The following is a 16,377-nucleotide window of genomic DNA, read 5'->3' on the forward strand; positions in this document are numbered from 1 at the left end:
GGTATTCTTGTTTAGCGGTGTTTTTTTTGTTTAAGGAACCTACTCAGCTCTAACTCAGAAGGTAGCTGGAAAGGATGGGTAAATGCAGTAATCTATTCTCCTTTTTAAAATATTTTTAAGATATGTGTTGCTACCTTCAGCTGGATGTTTCCACTTTTGGTGCAACTGCGATCAGGAACTATAAGTGACAATCTGAGTTCTAACAGTCCACAATGCAGTGAGTTGATGCATCTCAGTTGTGTGCCACTATCTGGCTGAGCCCTGAAGGACATAGCTGCTAGGCTGGGTCAGCGGCAGGTGTTGAAGGAACTAACAACAGGAAAAAACATAATTGACCTCATCCTCACCAACTTGCCTGCCACAGATGCATCTGTCCAGGACGGCATCGGTAGGAGTGACCACTGCACAGTCTTTGTCTTCACATTGTCTTCATTTTGATGATACGCTCCATCGTGTTGGGTGGCACTACCACTGTGCTAAATGGGATGGATTTCAAATAGATCTAGCAACTCAAGACTGGGCAATCATAAAGCGCTGTGGGTCATCAGCAGCAGCAGAATTGCACTCAACCACAATCTGTAACCTCATGGCCTAGCATATTCCCCACTCCATCACTAAGCCAGGGATCAACCGTGGTTCAATGAGGAGTGCAGGAGGGCATGCCAGGAACAGCATCAGGCTACCTAAAAATGAGGTGTCAACCTGGTGAAGCTACAACACAGGGCTACTTGTGTGCCAAACAGCATGAGCAGCAAGTGATAGACAGGGCTGAGTGATCCCACAACCAACAGGTCAGATATAGGCTCTGCAGTCCTGCCACATCCATTTGTGAATGGTGGTGGGCAATTAAACAACTCACTGGAGGATGAGGCTCCACAAATATCCCCATCCTCAATGATGGGGGTGGCGGGGAGCACATCAGTACACAAAAAAGACTAAAGTATTCGCAGCAATCTTCATCCAGAAGTGCTGAGTGGATGATACATCTCGGCCTCCTCCAGAGGTCCTCAGCACAACAGATGCCAGCCTTCAGCCTATTTGATTCACTTTGTGATATCAAGAAACAGCTGAAGGCACTGAATACTGTAAAGGCTATGGGCTCTGTCAATATTCTGGCAATAGCACTGAAGCCTTGTGCTCCAGAACTTGCTGCGCCCCTTAGCCAAGCTGTTCCAGTATAGCTACAACACTGGCATCTACCCGGCAATGTGGAAAATTGCCCAAGTATGTCCTGTACTCAAAAAGCAGGACAAATCCAACCCGGCCAATTACAGCCCCATCAGTCTACTCTCCATTATCAGTAAAGTGATGGAAGGGGTCATCAACAGTGCTATCAAACGGCGCTTGCTTCGCAATAACCTGCTCACTGACGCTCAGTTTTGGTTCCACCAGGGTCCGTCAGCCGCTGACTTCATTAGAGCCTTGGTTCAAATGTGGACAAAAGAACTAAGCCACAGAGGTGAGGTGAGAGTGACTGCCCTTGACACCAAGGCAGCATTTGACTGAGTATGTAATCAAAGAGCCCTCACAAAACTGGAGTCAATGGGAATTAGGGGGGAAACTCTCTGCTAGCTGGAGTCATACCTAGCACAAAGGAAGATGTTTGTGGTTGTTGGTCAATCACCTCAATTCCAGGATATCACTGCAGGAGTTCCTCAGGGTAGTGTCCTCGGCTCAACCATCTTCAGCTGCTTCATCACTGACCTTCCTTCCATCACAAGTTCAGAAGTGGAGATGTTTGCTGATGTTCAGCACCATTCACGACGACTCAGATACTGAAGCACTCCATATCCAAATGCAGCAAGACCTGGACAATATCCATGGTTGGGTTGACAAATGGCAAGTAACATTCATGCCACACAAGTGCAAAGCAATGACCATGTCCAACAAGCGAGATTCTAGTCATCACCCATTGACATTCAATGGCATTACCATTGCTGAATCCCCCAGTATCAACATTGTCCAGAAACGGAACTGGACTAGCCATATAAATACTGTGGCTACTAGAGCAGGTCAGAGGCTAGGAATCCTGTGATGAGTAACTTACCTCCTGACTCCCCAAAGCCTGTCCACCATCTGCAAGGCATAAGTCAGGAGTGTGATGGAATACTCCCCACTTGCCTGGATGAGTGCAGCTCCCACAACACTTGAGAAGCTTGATACCATCCAGGACAAAGCAGCCTGCTTGATTGGCACCCCTTCCACCAATGAGCAGTGGCAGCAGTGTGCACTATCTACAAGATGCACTGCGGAAATTCACTAAGACTCCTTAGACAGCACATCCCAAACCCACGACCGCTACCATCTAGAAGGACAAGGGCAGCAGATACATGGGAACGTCACCACCTGGAAGTTCTCCTTCAAGCCACTCATCTTCCTGACTTGGAAATATAATGCCGTTCCTTCACTGTCACTGGGTCAAAATCCTGGAACTCCCTCCCTAACAGCATTGTGGGTGTACCTAAACCACATGGACTGCAGTGATTCAAGAAGGCAGCTCACCACCACCTTCTCGAGCAATTAGGGATGGGTAATAAATGCTGGCCCAGCCAGTGACGCCTACATCCCATAAATGAATTTTAAAAAATGTACACCATGATGTTGCAGGACGCATACTTAGTGGGTACAGGTGTTAGATAATGATTTAACTAGAAAGACTATTGCTCTCTGAAAAACACTTTCATTTTTTTCAAACGTATTGAACACAATTTCTAATTTAAAACATTGAAATCCTTTTTGGAGTTTCTGTCATCAAAATAATAAAAAATATCACCAGTTCAAAACTATAATTCCCTAGAATTTTAAAAATACCTTGATTTCTTTTTGTATTTCCATTTGCTTTATGGAAGGAAATAGACAGTATGTAAATTACTGAACTAAACATGTTTAGAAACCTGAATTTAAGCTAATGGGGCAACGTTGCAAAGAACAAGTACATGGACCTTTTGTTTTATTCATTCATGGGATATTGGTGTCACTGGCTAGGCCAGCAGTTATTGCCCATTCCTAATTGCTTTTGTTTGGAGGGCATTTAAAGCCAACCACATTGCTGTGGGGCTGGAGTCACATGTAGGCCAGTCCAGGTAAGGATGGCAGATTTCTTTCCCTGAAGGACGTTAGTGAACCAAATTTTTTATGACAATTGGCAATGGCTTCATGGTCATCATCAGACTTTTAATTCCAGATTTTTGATTGAATTCATGAGAACCTGGGTCTCTGGAATAATAGTTGAGTGATAGTACCACTATGCCATCACCTTCCCCCTGTCAGTAAACCAAACCTGGGAAGTGAAATAAGTTTCCACATGATTGCCCCCATTAGCCTAAAATTTTGCAGTGGGGCTGCTTTCTAAAAATGATTATCGAATGACTAGTTTACACTGTAAATTTTGTGTTGGTTCAACATGGATTTCACATCCTGTTGCTTTTGATTAACACAAGGGCATTATAATTGCAAAGCTTAATTTTTAATTTAAAACATACACAGGTGGTCTGCCAGATTGTTTATACGGTTTAAAGATTAAAACACAGCTGTTTAACTTTTAAGTTTCTTCTAACATTTGGAAATTGTGAGACACTGTTAAGTGGTGCTGTACACATGCTGAGCTCCACTCTCCCTGAGAATAGTGTGTTTTGAGCAGAGAATTATAACTTGATGTCAGCTGAGACAATTCTGATAGCAGGTGCCCTTGCAGTAAAACATTACCTTTCATTGTTACAGCTTATGCCACTTCACATTTGCTCATGATAGCAATTGTGAAGTATAGATACACATGAGTATTTTTTTTTTGAGTAGCCGCCCATATCTGTGTATGTGGGACAGTATAGTTTTAACAGAAAGCAAATGCTCTTAGCAAATCGGTCATAAAACTTAAAGCTGTGAAAAGGTAGTTGGAGCTGTTCACACTAATGCTCAGTTTCCCTGACCAATTCAGGGCATTGCTTATACAGTTCAATATTGTGTTGACAGTTGATCAGTAGGGTACATGAACAAATGTTACTTTCCGAAATGTTTTGGCAACATGATCTTGTCACTATAACCCAGTCAATCTAGCCCTTCCCTTTTGTGTTTTTCCTTTTGCATATATTGTTATGAGTACCACCTAGGCTGTTCCAGTTGTGACTGGCTGAATGCCCCAGGGAGCTTTAAATGAAACCTGTTGTCTGAGGAAGATTCAAAGATATGTGTCAAGAGAATTCTTTCTCATTCTTGTAGCATTATGTAGCAACAAGAACCATGTTCCTTGCCAAAATAGCAAAAAGGAGAATTTTGGAAAACATTAAAACGGTGGGAAAAGACCAGTAAGGATTAAAGAACAAGGCTGGAGGTTAGAATTTGATCTGAAGTCTTGCTAAAATTCAGCCTCTGAGTACGTAATCGCACTAAATTGTACATGTCAATTCCACTCTGGCTTCAAGGCACTTTATGGCATGTGCTGACAAGTGTAATTGCTATGAATGTTTATGGTTGGATGTGGCCAGACCATTGCCTGTAATGTCAGGGAGGAGAAGGTTTGTGAAAACAAGTAGCATTTAAGATGTAAGCATACAGCATGACTGTACTCTACTAAAAGCCAGCAGTATAATCTTGAGATGTTTCATTACGTAAAAAGTGCTATACAAATGGAAGTTGTTATTTAAGTATGATGAGGCTACTCAGTGTGCATTTAGTGTGGATGAGCGAGCTTCATGCAGGGTTAACACATTGACCCTGCCACCAGCAGGGCTCAATGTCAATAAGGCAGCACCACTTGATGAACATAACTAGATTCAAATTTAAACAAATCATCGTGCATGACTGGATTCATACAGTGAGCTGAAACTGTGATGAATCAGCGACGTTCATTTACTCTTGGCTATACATTACAGCTACAAGTACGTGTCATCTTCGGGGAAGGCATAAATAAACTTTGTTTAAAAATTGTGGAAAATTACTACAACACCCGTTCTTTTTAAAGTTTAAATGAATCACCATTTCCCTATTGTTGTAGAAAAACAGTAATTTCCTGATTTGTGTAACCTATAGGGTCCATGGTTAAGGCAAGTTGTCCAATGTCTGCAGCTGGCAATTAGGCTAGTTTGTTTTTGCGCTAAACTGTTGGAGAAAGACTTTCTCATTCAAACATCATAATTTGTGGAGTGAGAACTGGCAGAGAATGAGCATGCTAGGAGCCACATCTCCTGGAAACACATACACTATAATATACCATGCATGCCTCCTAAAAATATTGACCAGGCTGAGCATCTTCAGCGAACAGATTGAGACACACTGTCTTTATTTATTTGTACTCCTGTATTTATCACTTAAGCCTACACTTACTGCAACTAAAAGTGACTTGATATTGATTTTGTAGTTAAATTCTTCTGATTATCCTCTCTACAACAGCCAGAATTTACTGAAGTAGTGACCTTCTCAAGGGCAACTAGGGCAATAAATGTTGGTCCAGCCAGCGAAGCCCACATCCCATGAATGAATTAAAAAAACATTTTGCAGTCTAAAGTGTACTGTTCCACCGTCTTGTTCCACTGATATATTGCATTGGCAAGCACTCAATTAATTGTAAAACAATGAATCAGCTTTGAAGTTGATTAACCTCCTCGTCTCTCCCCGTGCATCATTGATATTGCTGTTACATGTTTCTCAGGTTGCTGCCTGTTTTGTTGTCAATTTTCTTAAGATGCTGGGATGTTAAGTCCTCGCATTCCCATTAAGTTGGATCTGAAAGTAAACAGCTCCATTCTTTTCCCTGCCTGTTACCCAGCTGTGATACAGTACATGAAGTGAGTTTTTTTTTAAAAAAAGGACACTCTTGTTTTCATCTCATTTGAGAAGTGCCCCTGCAGTAAAATGAAATTAATGGGTGCACAGAATAGAAGTGCTGAACTGATCATAATTTATTTCAATTTAAAATCTATTTTTCAGCTGCTGCAACAGACTTGCGTAAACTGGTGGCTGTTAAGCTTCTTGAGATGTTTGGTAATATTTTTAGCAGCCGTTCAGTCACTAGGATTTTACTAAGCTCCAGTGTTAGCCCAGACCAGCTAGTAGGCAGATTGACCACTTTAATCCAGTGTTTGTGCATCTAACAACTGATTTCCACAGTGGGAATGATCCATTCCTGACCTCAAACACTGTATATAATTTACCTTCCATCTACCTTTTTATAGCAAGAAACGACGTAGGGTCAGATGATGTAGAATCTGTGTGGGTATAGTTGAAGAACCGCAAAGGTAAAAAAAAAACATAATGGGAGTTATGTACAGGCCTCCGAACGGTAGTCAAGTTGTGGGGCACAAGATACACCAGGAGATAGAAAAGGCGTGTAAGAAAGGCAAGGCTACAGTGATCATGAGGGATTTCAATATGCAGGTAGACTGGGAAAATCAGGTTGATAGTGGATCCCAAGAAAAGGAATTTGTGGAATGTCTACGAGATGGCTTTTTGGAATAGCTTATGGTGGAACCCACTAGGGAACAGGCAATTCTAGATTTAGTGACGTGTAGTGAGGCAGATTTGATAAGGGAGCTTAAGGTGAAGGAACCCTTAGGAGGAAGTGACCATAATATGATAGAACTTGCCTTGCAATTTGAGAAGAAAAAGCTGGAATCAGATGTAACGATATTACAGTTAAATAAAGGCAACTACAGAGGCATGAGGGAGGAGCTGGCCAGAATTGACTGGGAGGTGAGCCTAGTAGGAAAGACAATGGAACAGCAATGGCAGGAGTTTCTGGGAGTAATTTGGGAGACACAGCAAAAATTCAACCCTAAGAAGAAGAAGCATAGTAAAGGGAGGATGAGGCAACCATGGCTGACAAGGGGAGTCAGGGACAGCATAAAAGCTTAAGAGAAAGCATACAATGCGGCAAAGAGCAGGGGATTGGGAAGCCTACAAAGACCAACAGAGGACAACTAAAAAAGAAATAAGGAGGGAGAAGATTAGATATGAAGGTAAACTAGCCTGTAATATAAAAGAAGATTGCAAGAGTTTTTTTTTTAGATATATAAAGGGTAAAAGAGAGGCAAAAGTGGACATTGGGCCGCTGGAAAATGACGCTGGAGAAGTAGTAGTGGGGAACAAAGAAATGGCGGAGGAACTGAATAGATACTTTGCATCAGTCTTCAAGGTGGAAGACACGAATAACATCCCCAAAGTTCAAGAGAGCCGGGGTGGGTGGGTGGGTGGGTGGGTGGGGGGGGGGGGGGCAGAGGTGAGTATGGTGGCCAGTGGCCATTACAAAGGAGAAGGTGCTAGGAAAACTGAAAGGTCTGAAGGTGGACAAATCACCTCGACCAGATGGATTACGCCCCAGAGTTCTGTAGGAGATAGCTGAAGAGATAGTGGAGGTGTTAGTGGTGATCTTTCAGGAATCACTGGATTCAGGGAGGGTCCCAGAGGACTGGAAAATCGCTGATGTAACCCCCCTGTTTAAGAAGGGAGTAAGGCAAAAGGTGGAAAATTACAGGCCGATTAGCCTGACCTCGGTCATTGGTAAGATTTTAGAGTCCGTTATTAAGGATGAGATTTCAGAATACCTGTAAGTGCATGGTAAAATAGGGCGAAGTCAGCATGGTTTCATCAAGGGGAGGTCATGCCTGACAAATCTATCAGAATTCTTTGAGGAAGTAACGAGCAGGTTAGACAAAGGAGAGCCAATGGATGTTATCTACTTGGACTTCCAGAAGGCCTTTGACAAGGTGCCGCACAGGAGGCTGCTCAGTAAGATAAGATCCCATGGTGTTAGGGGCAAGGTACTAGCATGGATAGAAGATTGGCTGTCTGGCAGGAGGCAGAGAGTGGGGATAAGGGGGTCCTTCTCAGATTGGAAGCTGGTGACTAGTGGAGTTCCGCAGGTGTTTAGTGTTGGGACCACAACTTTTCACTTTATACATTAATGATCTAGATGAAGGAACTGAGGGCATCCTGGCTAAGTTTGCAGTTGATACAAAGATAGGTGGAGGGAAAGGTAGTATTGAGGAGGTGGGGAGGCTGCAGAAGGATTTGGATAGATTAGGGGATTGGGCAAAGAAGTGGCAGATGGAATACAACATAGGGAAGTGTGAGGTCATGCACTTTGGTAGGAAGAATAGAGGCATAGACTATTTTCTAAATAGGGAAAGAATTCAGAAATCTGGAGTGCAAAGGGACTTGGGAGTCCTAGTCTAGGATTCTCTTAAGGTTCTCTTGCAGGTTGAGTCAGTAGTTAGGAAGGCAAATGCAATGTTGGCATTTATTTCGGGAGGACTAGAATATAAAAGCAGGGATATGCTGCTGAGGCTTTTATAAGACTCTGGTCTGACCACATTTAGAATATTGTGAGCAATTTTGGGCCCCGTATGTCAGGAAGGATGTGCTGGCCCTGGAGAGGGTCCAGAGGAGGTTCATGAGAATGAACCCAGGAATGAAAGGCTTAACATATGAAGAACGTTTGAGGACTCTGGGTCTATACTTGATGGAGTTTAGAAGGATAAGGGGGTTATGATTGAAACTTTCAGTAAACTGAAAGGCCTGGATACAGTGGACGTGGGGAAGATGTTCCCATTAGTAGGAGAGACTAGGACCCGAGGGCACAGCCTCAGAGTAAAGGAAAGACTTTTCAGAACAGAGGTGAGGAGAAACTTCTTTAGCCAGAGAGTGGTGAATCTATGGAATTCATTGCCACAGAAGGCTGTGGAGGCCAGGTCATTGAGTGTAGTTAAGACTGAGATAGATAGGTTCTTGATTAGTAAGGGGATCAAAGGTTACAGGGAGAAGGCGGGAGAATGGGGTTGAGAAACTTATCAGCCATGATTGAATAGCGGAGCAGACTCGATGGGCTGAATGACCTAATTTCTGCTTCTATATCTTATGCTCTATGGTCTTACTGCTGCTCAGTGATATACCTTAATAGCATCTTGTTATTTCACAGTATTGGTCTTTTGCACATTGTATTTGCAATGTTTTTGGATGTGGAATTGATGATGTAAAATAAATAGTTCTTAATTTTACATGAAGGTAGGTAGAATGGACTTTCCATTTCCTGAAATAAGAGATTGCTTGTCTTGATGGGTAAAGGCATTTATGCTACTAACTCCAATACACCACGCAGATCCATGAGTCTACTGCCATGATATGGAAGCTGGATTTTTGAGTACATGTTTGGGAGGTCATGAATACCAGTCTTCCAGAATCCAAAGTAAAATCTTGCCAAAGGAAGACTATTTTTCAGTTTACAAGAATGCAAGTACAGTGGAGCTTCCACTTTTTGCTATAAGGAAGGAACCACGCATCCTCCTATTGATGGTGGAACATGTTAATCAAAGATCACCAATTTGTTTTTGCACACGTGTAGCGGTCGTGTTCTGGCCTTGGGAACATGTGTACATAATAAAATCAATGTTTTGTAGATGACTGCATCAGAAAAAGGAGAAAATGCAAATATCAAAAGGAAATGTGCAATGAATTAATGTCTCACCAAAGGCTTGTGCAAAATTAGTGGTGCTTAATTGGGATGGCAGAAAATAATGTGGTGATATTTTGAATTTTCTTTGTTTTTGTCTGTCTTCATGATATGAATCTGGATCTAATGGGTGAAAGCTCCATACACTTAGCAAAATATTGGTAACCAAGGTAATATGACTCATTTGATGGGTGCATAATTGCTTCCAGGCCCATTGTATGCACCCCCACATTTAGCACACCTCTTGCGCAGTAGTGTGCTTGTGTAACTATCTTTTTAAAGTTTTGCATTTTTGACAACATGTTTCTTCTATCAGCGCTTGGCATCCTGTAGTGGAGCCGTTTGCAGACTTGGGTAGCACAGATCTAGAATCAGAAGCTGCCTTGAATGATGCAGGATAAGATTGTGCTGGGAGAAAAAGCATTAATGACAGTAAGGCACAAATGTTTAAATTATTGCATTTTTTTAAACTTGAGAGTGGCAAGGAGCTCAATGCATTAGAACCCAAGGTTCCTGCACAGCACCATGATGGAGTACGGTTAATGTCCAAGTGGTGAGTTTTTGACCTCAACCTGTGCATTTTGGGAAGGTGCTTAATTAAAGTCAGGTGCCCTCCCATACTGAGGAGGAGAAAATCAGCGAGGTGGTTTTCTTAGCAGTGCTCTTGCATCTAGCAGCAACTACTGCTGGTATTGGGAATGGATGAGTTGGGTGGAGACGTGAGCTGGGAACAGGTCTTGAATTGAAGTTTTCAAGACTCAGATAATAGACTTTTGTTATGTGAGGGTGTCAAGAGATAAGGAGCAAAGGTAGGTAAATAGCCTTCAGATACACATCAGCAATGACCTGATTGAAAGGTGGATGAGGCTCGAAGTGCTGAATGGCATATTCATGTTCCTATGTTTCCACTTGGCTGCCCATCAAGGTGTCCGAAGAGGCAACATTAAAGAAAATAATGTAGCTTGGAGAAACAGTGAATAGTTTTAGCACCATTTAAAAGAAGGAAAATGCAAAATGTTGTCCCGCTTTTAAGTGTCCATCATTGGGAAAAGTAATCACAGGTGCTTTTACTGGTAAAACCGAGCTAGTGATGTTTCCAACAGGATCGAAATCCAATCTTTAGATGACTCGGCAATGCTTTAGAGGGCTTCTGATTTGGTTGTATCCACCTCAAGGTTAACATGTAAGGAGATTTGTGTTATAAATGGGCTATGGTTTTTGAGCATTTGTCCTATGGCTCAATATCCAGTGCAAACAGGCAAGAAAGATATGGAATTGTAAACAGAAAGCACCAGTCAGTGCCTCAGAGATGAGTGTAATTTAAATACGTCATGAATAATCCCATGATATAGCATGCAGCACAAGAACTGAAAGGGCAAATTGCTACTGTTTTGTATTTGTTATTAGTGTAACATCAGAGTTGATTTGAACATACTCTAGTAACCTGCTGCTTGAACCTTGTATTTCTTTAAGATGTATGACTAAATATGCATTACAAACCATATACTGACTAAATTCACTGTTTCTCAGTTACAGTTATGTTGTGTTATTGATTGGGGGCATATTGTGTTATTGATGCACTATTAACTTGTACATTTTGACTGTTGAGCAAATTGGGGTAAATTATTCAAGTTATCCTATGAAGTGTTGACTGATGTAAACCTCACATTTTTGGTGTTGCCCAATGTTAAAGAAGTTTTTTCTTTTATCGATAGCTGTTAGGATTTTGAGCACTCTGGAACCCACACAATTGCGATCCTTGCAAATTGTGATTAAGCTGGGAGTTTCTATAAACGGCAAGTAACAAAATCACGACTGGTCTGGGGCATAACAACCTTAACTTAAATTTTGTACAGCTTGCAGTAAGGGTGAACACAGAATAACACCTTTTTTAAAGATAAATGGAGAAATATTCATATCTCTTTAGCAGTGCAGTGAGTAATTACCATAAAATGACCACTGAACCCAATTAGATTGACAGATGGAAACTTCTGGTTCAAAAGGTGACAGATCTCAGTAGAGTGAGAATTTTGCACATTGCACTTGCATACAGTGGGAATTACAATAAATGGAATTACAATGAAATGAACTTTTTGGGAAAACATTGGAAGTATGTAGGGGTAAAAAAAACAAGAATTAAGAAATGGCTGCGTTAAAACAGGAATGACAAGTGAGTTGTCAGTGAGTGGGTACGACTGCTGCGCAATTGTTTGGCACCTTTTTAGTCATGCAGCAGGAGCTCTACGTTCACAGTTGTAGGCTTGTTAGAAATTGTCAAAATTTGCATAAACATGAGACAAGTAGAAAAAAAACTGGAGTTTGCTCCAGACCAACTCAACAGGAAAGAATGGTAAGTCTACCAGGTTGGTTTGAAAATGTTATACACAGATCAAAGTCAATCAATATTAGGATTGATACAATGTGTATTTTTTTTTAAAATGTATGATTTAGTTTGTTGGGATGTCTGTGGTAATGTGTTTTCCCATCTTTTTATTATGGCCTCCATGTGCATCACCTCTATGTACTTGGACGCTAAGATACATCTAGAGCCAAAAGTGGGGGGGTTCCAGAGCGGATCGCTTTCTGCTTGGTATACCATTTCCCAGGTGCATGGCAATTGTGTCCCTTTTGTTTTCTCTGCCTTTTTAATTTGGGTGAGTGGCAAACTGACATTCAGTATTACCGTGCAGTTTCACTAAGATTGCAAGCTGAGGAAGGGTAGGTGAGTTTTCTCCTTATCCATTCACGACACTGCACTTACCAACTTCGGTATATGTGTATGAATTAAGTTCTTTTCTGTTTATATGGATGCTCTCTGTTTGCAGCAAATCCAGTTTGCAGATGAGAAGCAGGAGTTTAGCAGATTCCCCACCAAGACTGGTCGAAGGTCTCTATCACGTTCAATTTCTCAGTCTTCCACAGACAGCTACAGCTCAGGTAGTAACTCAAACTGTGCTTTTATTTACCTTTCTTGAATAACTTCTTGATTTATTATTTTCTTCCCCACCTCCCTCTTTTTGTCCCCTAATTTGTGTACTCTGGTCTTTCTGTTTATAATTGCATAATGAGTGATGTTCTAGGTAATACTTTTGAGGACACAGTTTATGTGCAAAGTTGTGTGTGTGTGGATACTTACATTTTTTCAAAAAACCTCTTCATGTTCACTTGCTTGAGCTTTTCTAGGATTAAAAACCTACCTTGTGACTTGCCAATTTTTTCTCAATGTTCAGTTTTAGTGGAAATAATGCTTGTATATGTTATTTTGGAAATCTCTATAACAGAAAATAAAGGAAAAGACCTTAAGGTTTGGGACTTTAAACTATGGTCAGAAAAACCTTATTGGTTTTCATTACTCTGAATACTTGAGTACTGGACCTGGGGCTGAATTGGAGAAGTTAGACAATCCTGAGGCAATATTTTGTCCTACCATCAGGTGTTGCATTGGACATGTTGGATTGCATATGAAATTTCAATTTTGGCTCATATCATGCCATCTAGCTCAAGGCTGTAAATTACTGTACCCAATAAAGTGCAGTTCATACTCGGCTGAATTTAATTTAAAGCAACTGCGCTTGTGTCACTTTACAGTTTGGCAGTTTGCTTTTCAGTGAAACTGTCTTCTGTTGTGGTGGTCCTCCACTATGGAGGCATTCTGCTGACTGCAAACAGTTTCTATTTATTGAGCAGGGTAACAACAATCACTACAAAAAATAGTGAATTACTAGTCTGTTCTGAATCATTTTACTGTGAAAGGCAATAAATGTATGTTATTGATGTATGACATTCCATGTATATTAAAGTACCCAATATTGAAATAGTAATCTTTTTTCTCTCTTTTGCTCCCCACTCACCTGCTAAACCAGGTGTAATAAGTATTCTGATCTGGTTTCATTTTGTTGTTGGTTCTTTCTTTGATTCCTTTTTCTCATTTTCACTTTTTTTTTCTCTGTTTTTCTCTTTTCTCTCTCTCCTCTCCCTCGCTCTTGCTTTCTCTCCACTTGAGCTGGATAATCCAACTATATTTAATTTTTCCTTTATACATTGTCGTGTCATTGTCATATTGCACTGTGCAGATGCTGCATATATTCTGTGTCTGTCTATGGCTTTGAGTAAGATATTTTTCTCTAATTTAGGAAACATTTCAATAAAAGCCAAGTTTCCACCTCCCTTGGTGTCATGTAATATTCTCTGGCCAGGTTTCCTGCCTTCTGGTTTATCCATATGCTGTCCCAATCATTCAGGAAACATGCCCCCCCCCCCCACCAAACCCACCACCACCACCAATCCCTGCTTTCTATTTTCCCTGTTAAGGTATCTTGTGGTTGTGCTTAGCGGCTCACTGATGGCATGGTCAAAATTGACAACCCCCTTGGAAAATACTAGGTTTGTACTTTCCTGCTGTTGTCCAACTCAGTCTAATTATGGAGTGAGCTGCTTGCCAGCAGGGATTTATTTTCAAGTAATTTTCTCATGAGAAAAATTGAGAGATCTGTATGAAAACACGTTGATTTCACATACTCTCCTCGTTTGTGTCCCTGTGTCTGTTGCATTCCTCCAACAGGGAGGATAGGATGCCACAGTATTTAATGAATAGGTGTAATGATTTATTTGGGAGGCGACTATAAATATCTCCTTTCTGTATCCTTGCCCACCCCAACAAAAATGGCAGGGGGTTTAACCTAACTGAATTCTTTGCACAGTTTGGGCTAGTCAGAATATTAGGAAAGGTTCTATTTGGAGCACAGTTTTCCTTAACATGAGTAAATTCTCTGATATACAATATTTGCCTGAGGTGTTACACTGCAATATTATGGTATGTTAATCAATAATGGCCTCCTTATATCCTATTTATACTGCTTTTTGTATTCACATGCTGTTGAACCATTTACATTGTGTTTGTTGCATGTGTCCCACTGACATTATCATTTGTGCATTGCCTTTCTCTCTTTAGCTGCATCCTATACAGACAGTTCTGATGATGAGACCTCTCCAAGAGACAAACAGCAAACCAACTCGAAGAACAGTAGTGACTTCTGTGTAAAGAACATCAAACAGGCAGAATTTGGTCGCAGGGAGATTGAAATTGCTGAGCAAGGTACGCTCGGGCAGAGATTATAGTGGGTGCAGCAGTAGATTTATCTTTTTAGAAATCTTATCTTGGAATGTAAAATGTAAACTGATTATGGAGGTTTCTTGAAGTCCTTTGATAATAAGTCATTGGATACGTTTCATTGAAATTTGAAGGTGTCATTTAAGATCAGAAGACTTGTATTATTTTTTCTCGCACACTCTGTCCCTTCTTGCTCTTTCAAAAACTCTGCCACCTTTGTGAGATGCCAAGCACTAATGCTGTTAAGTAATAAAAGCCAGTGGGCTGAACCCGACTCGTAATTCCCCTCTGATCTTGCACTTTGCCTGATGTTCTTAATGCCTTGTTGCAGTAAAAGCCAAATCAATATTCCGATTGGACCACAGCTTCTGCCTTGTTACTGATTCATATAAATTTGAATGGTTGTTGCTCAGGGCTCAAATGAAATCAGGTGATGTGCTGAAAAAGGTGACTGGCTGATACCCTATAACATGCCCATCTCATGACAGTATCTTTAATTGGCTTGTTTGGGCTGGTATTGCCATTGTTCACAACTAATTGTGATGGCACAACTGTTGCTATTGATTCTCCTGGAGTGTCATACATTGCAACACTTCCATTGAAGTCAGAGGTGCTGTCAGTGGTGAGAAATAATACAAAGATATTAGTTAGCAAATATCTCACTGAAAATTTGAGTGTTAGCAGTTTACCGATGTTCTCTAGTGACTCAGTCTCCACAGTTGTGCAGAGTACCACCATTAGTGCTAATTAATTTAAGGTTGTGGAGAAAATATGCTAAATGTCCTTCTCTATTTTTAGCCTGTTTCTCTGCTAGAATTAATTGATGTTTATGAAGAATTATGTGAAGTTGGTAAAGGTATTAATGCTTAAAAAGACATTTAATCCTGGGCGTAATTTTATTTTTTACTATATTCCATAGTTGTTTCAGGCGTGTTGGCCTCAGATAGAAAAGCCCAGGCCATGAAAATCTCCCACAAATAGGTATTTGAAATTAGACCTGAGAAAGGGACAACAGTGTGTTTCCATCAAAGTGAATGTCAATCTTTGCTTAATATCACGGTTCATTTACTAATTTAGGAAGATGAAATAAATTGAAAATTAACTTCACATTTGGACACGTATGGACGCTCTCATAAATGCTAGCCCTAAGAAAACTTCGTACGCTGCTGAAACTGCAGAATCTGGGACTGTTTGTACAATGACAATGTGGCCTTTTGTATCCAAGCAGTATTTCATATCAAAGACATCAACACATTTGCTGGTCTCTGCGTGACTTCAAAGGGCTTAATCATTTCAGGTTTCAAAATGTTGTTCATTTCCCACAGGATCTCATGAGTGCAATGAGTTTTGGTGTTAGAATTCATTCAACTTTTCATTGCTTCGTTTAACTGAGCAGTTATCTATGGGAATGAATTACTGCAAGTTGCTCACAGTGGTCTTGCCTTTGAGTTAAAGGTCATGGGGTCAACCCACACGGTAAAACTCGCACATAATCTAGGCTGACACTTCAGTACAATACTGAGCGAGTGCTGCATTTTCAGAGGTGCTGGGGTTATTTTAGTGAATGAGACATGCCTGTTTGAAAGTCTAGTTTTAGCTTGCAGTTTTGATCTTTATTGCTGATTAGCATAATTGAACTACCCAGACACGCTAATATAGACAACCTCAAGTTGTATACTCAAGTGCTGATAAGATACAATTTTCGTGCTGTGGTATATGTCACCCACTTCCAATGAAGATGTGAATGAAGTGTGCTGGCTGACACTGTGACATGTTTCTGGATGGGCCTGGGACCAAGTGAGAGCATGCACAGGTTCCTGGATGCAGC

General features: G+C 40.9%; 1 protein-coding gene across 2 annotated transcripts in view; it reads left to right on the top strand.

Moving 5' to 3' along the window:
- The window catches only part of LOC121281810 (S-adenosylhomocysteine hydrolase-like protein 1), a 105,990-nt gene that overhangs the window by 50,437 nt on the left and 39,176 nt on the right, over positions 1 to 16,377 (top strand). For both annotated transcript variants that reach the window (XM_041194820.1, XM_041194822.1), the window contains exons 2-3: positions 12,265 to 12,376; positions 14,391 to 14,534. In XM_041194820.1, coding sequence (XP_041050754.1) covers positions 12,265 to 12,376; positions 14,391 to 14,534 — 256 coding nt within the window. The remainder of the gene's footprint in view (positions 1 to 12,264; positions 12,377 to 14,390; positions 14,535 to 16,377) is intronic.

This window comes from Carcharodon carcharias, chromosome 9 (assembly GCF_017639515.1).
Source record: "Carcharodon carcharias isolate sCarCar2 chromosome 9, sCarCar2.pri, whole genome shotgun sequence".
Taxonomy (NCBI): Eukaryota; Metazoa; Chordata; class Chondrichthyes; order Lamniformes; family Lamnidae; genus Carcharodon; species Carcharodon carcharias.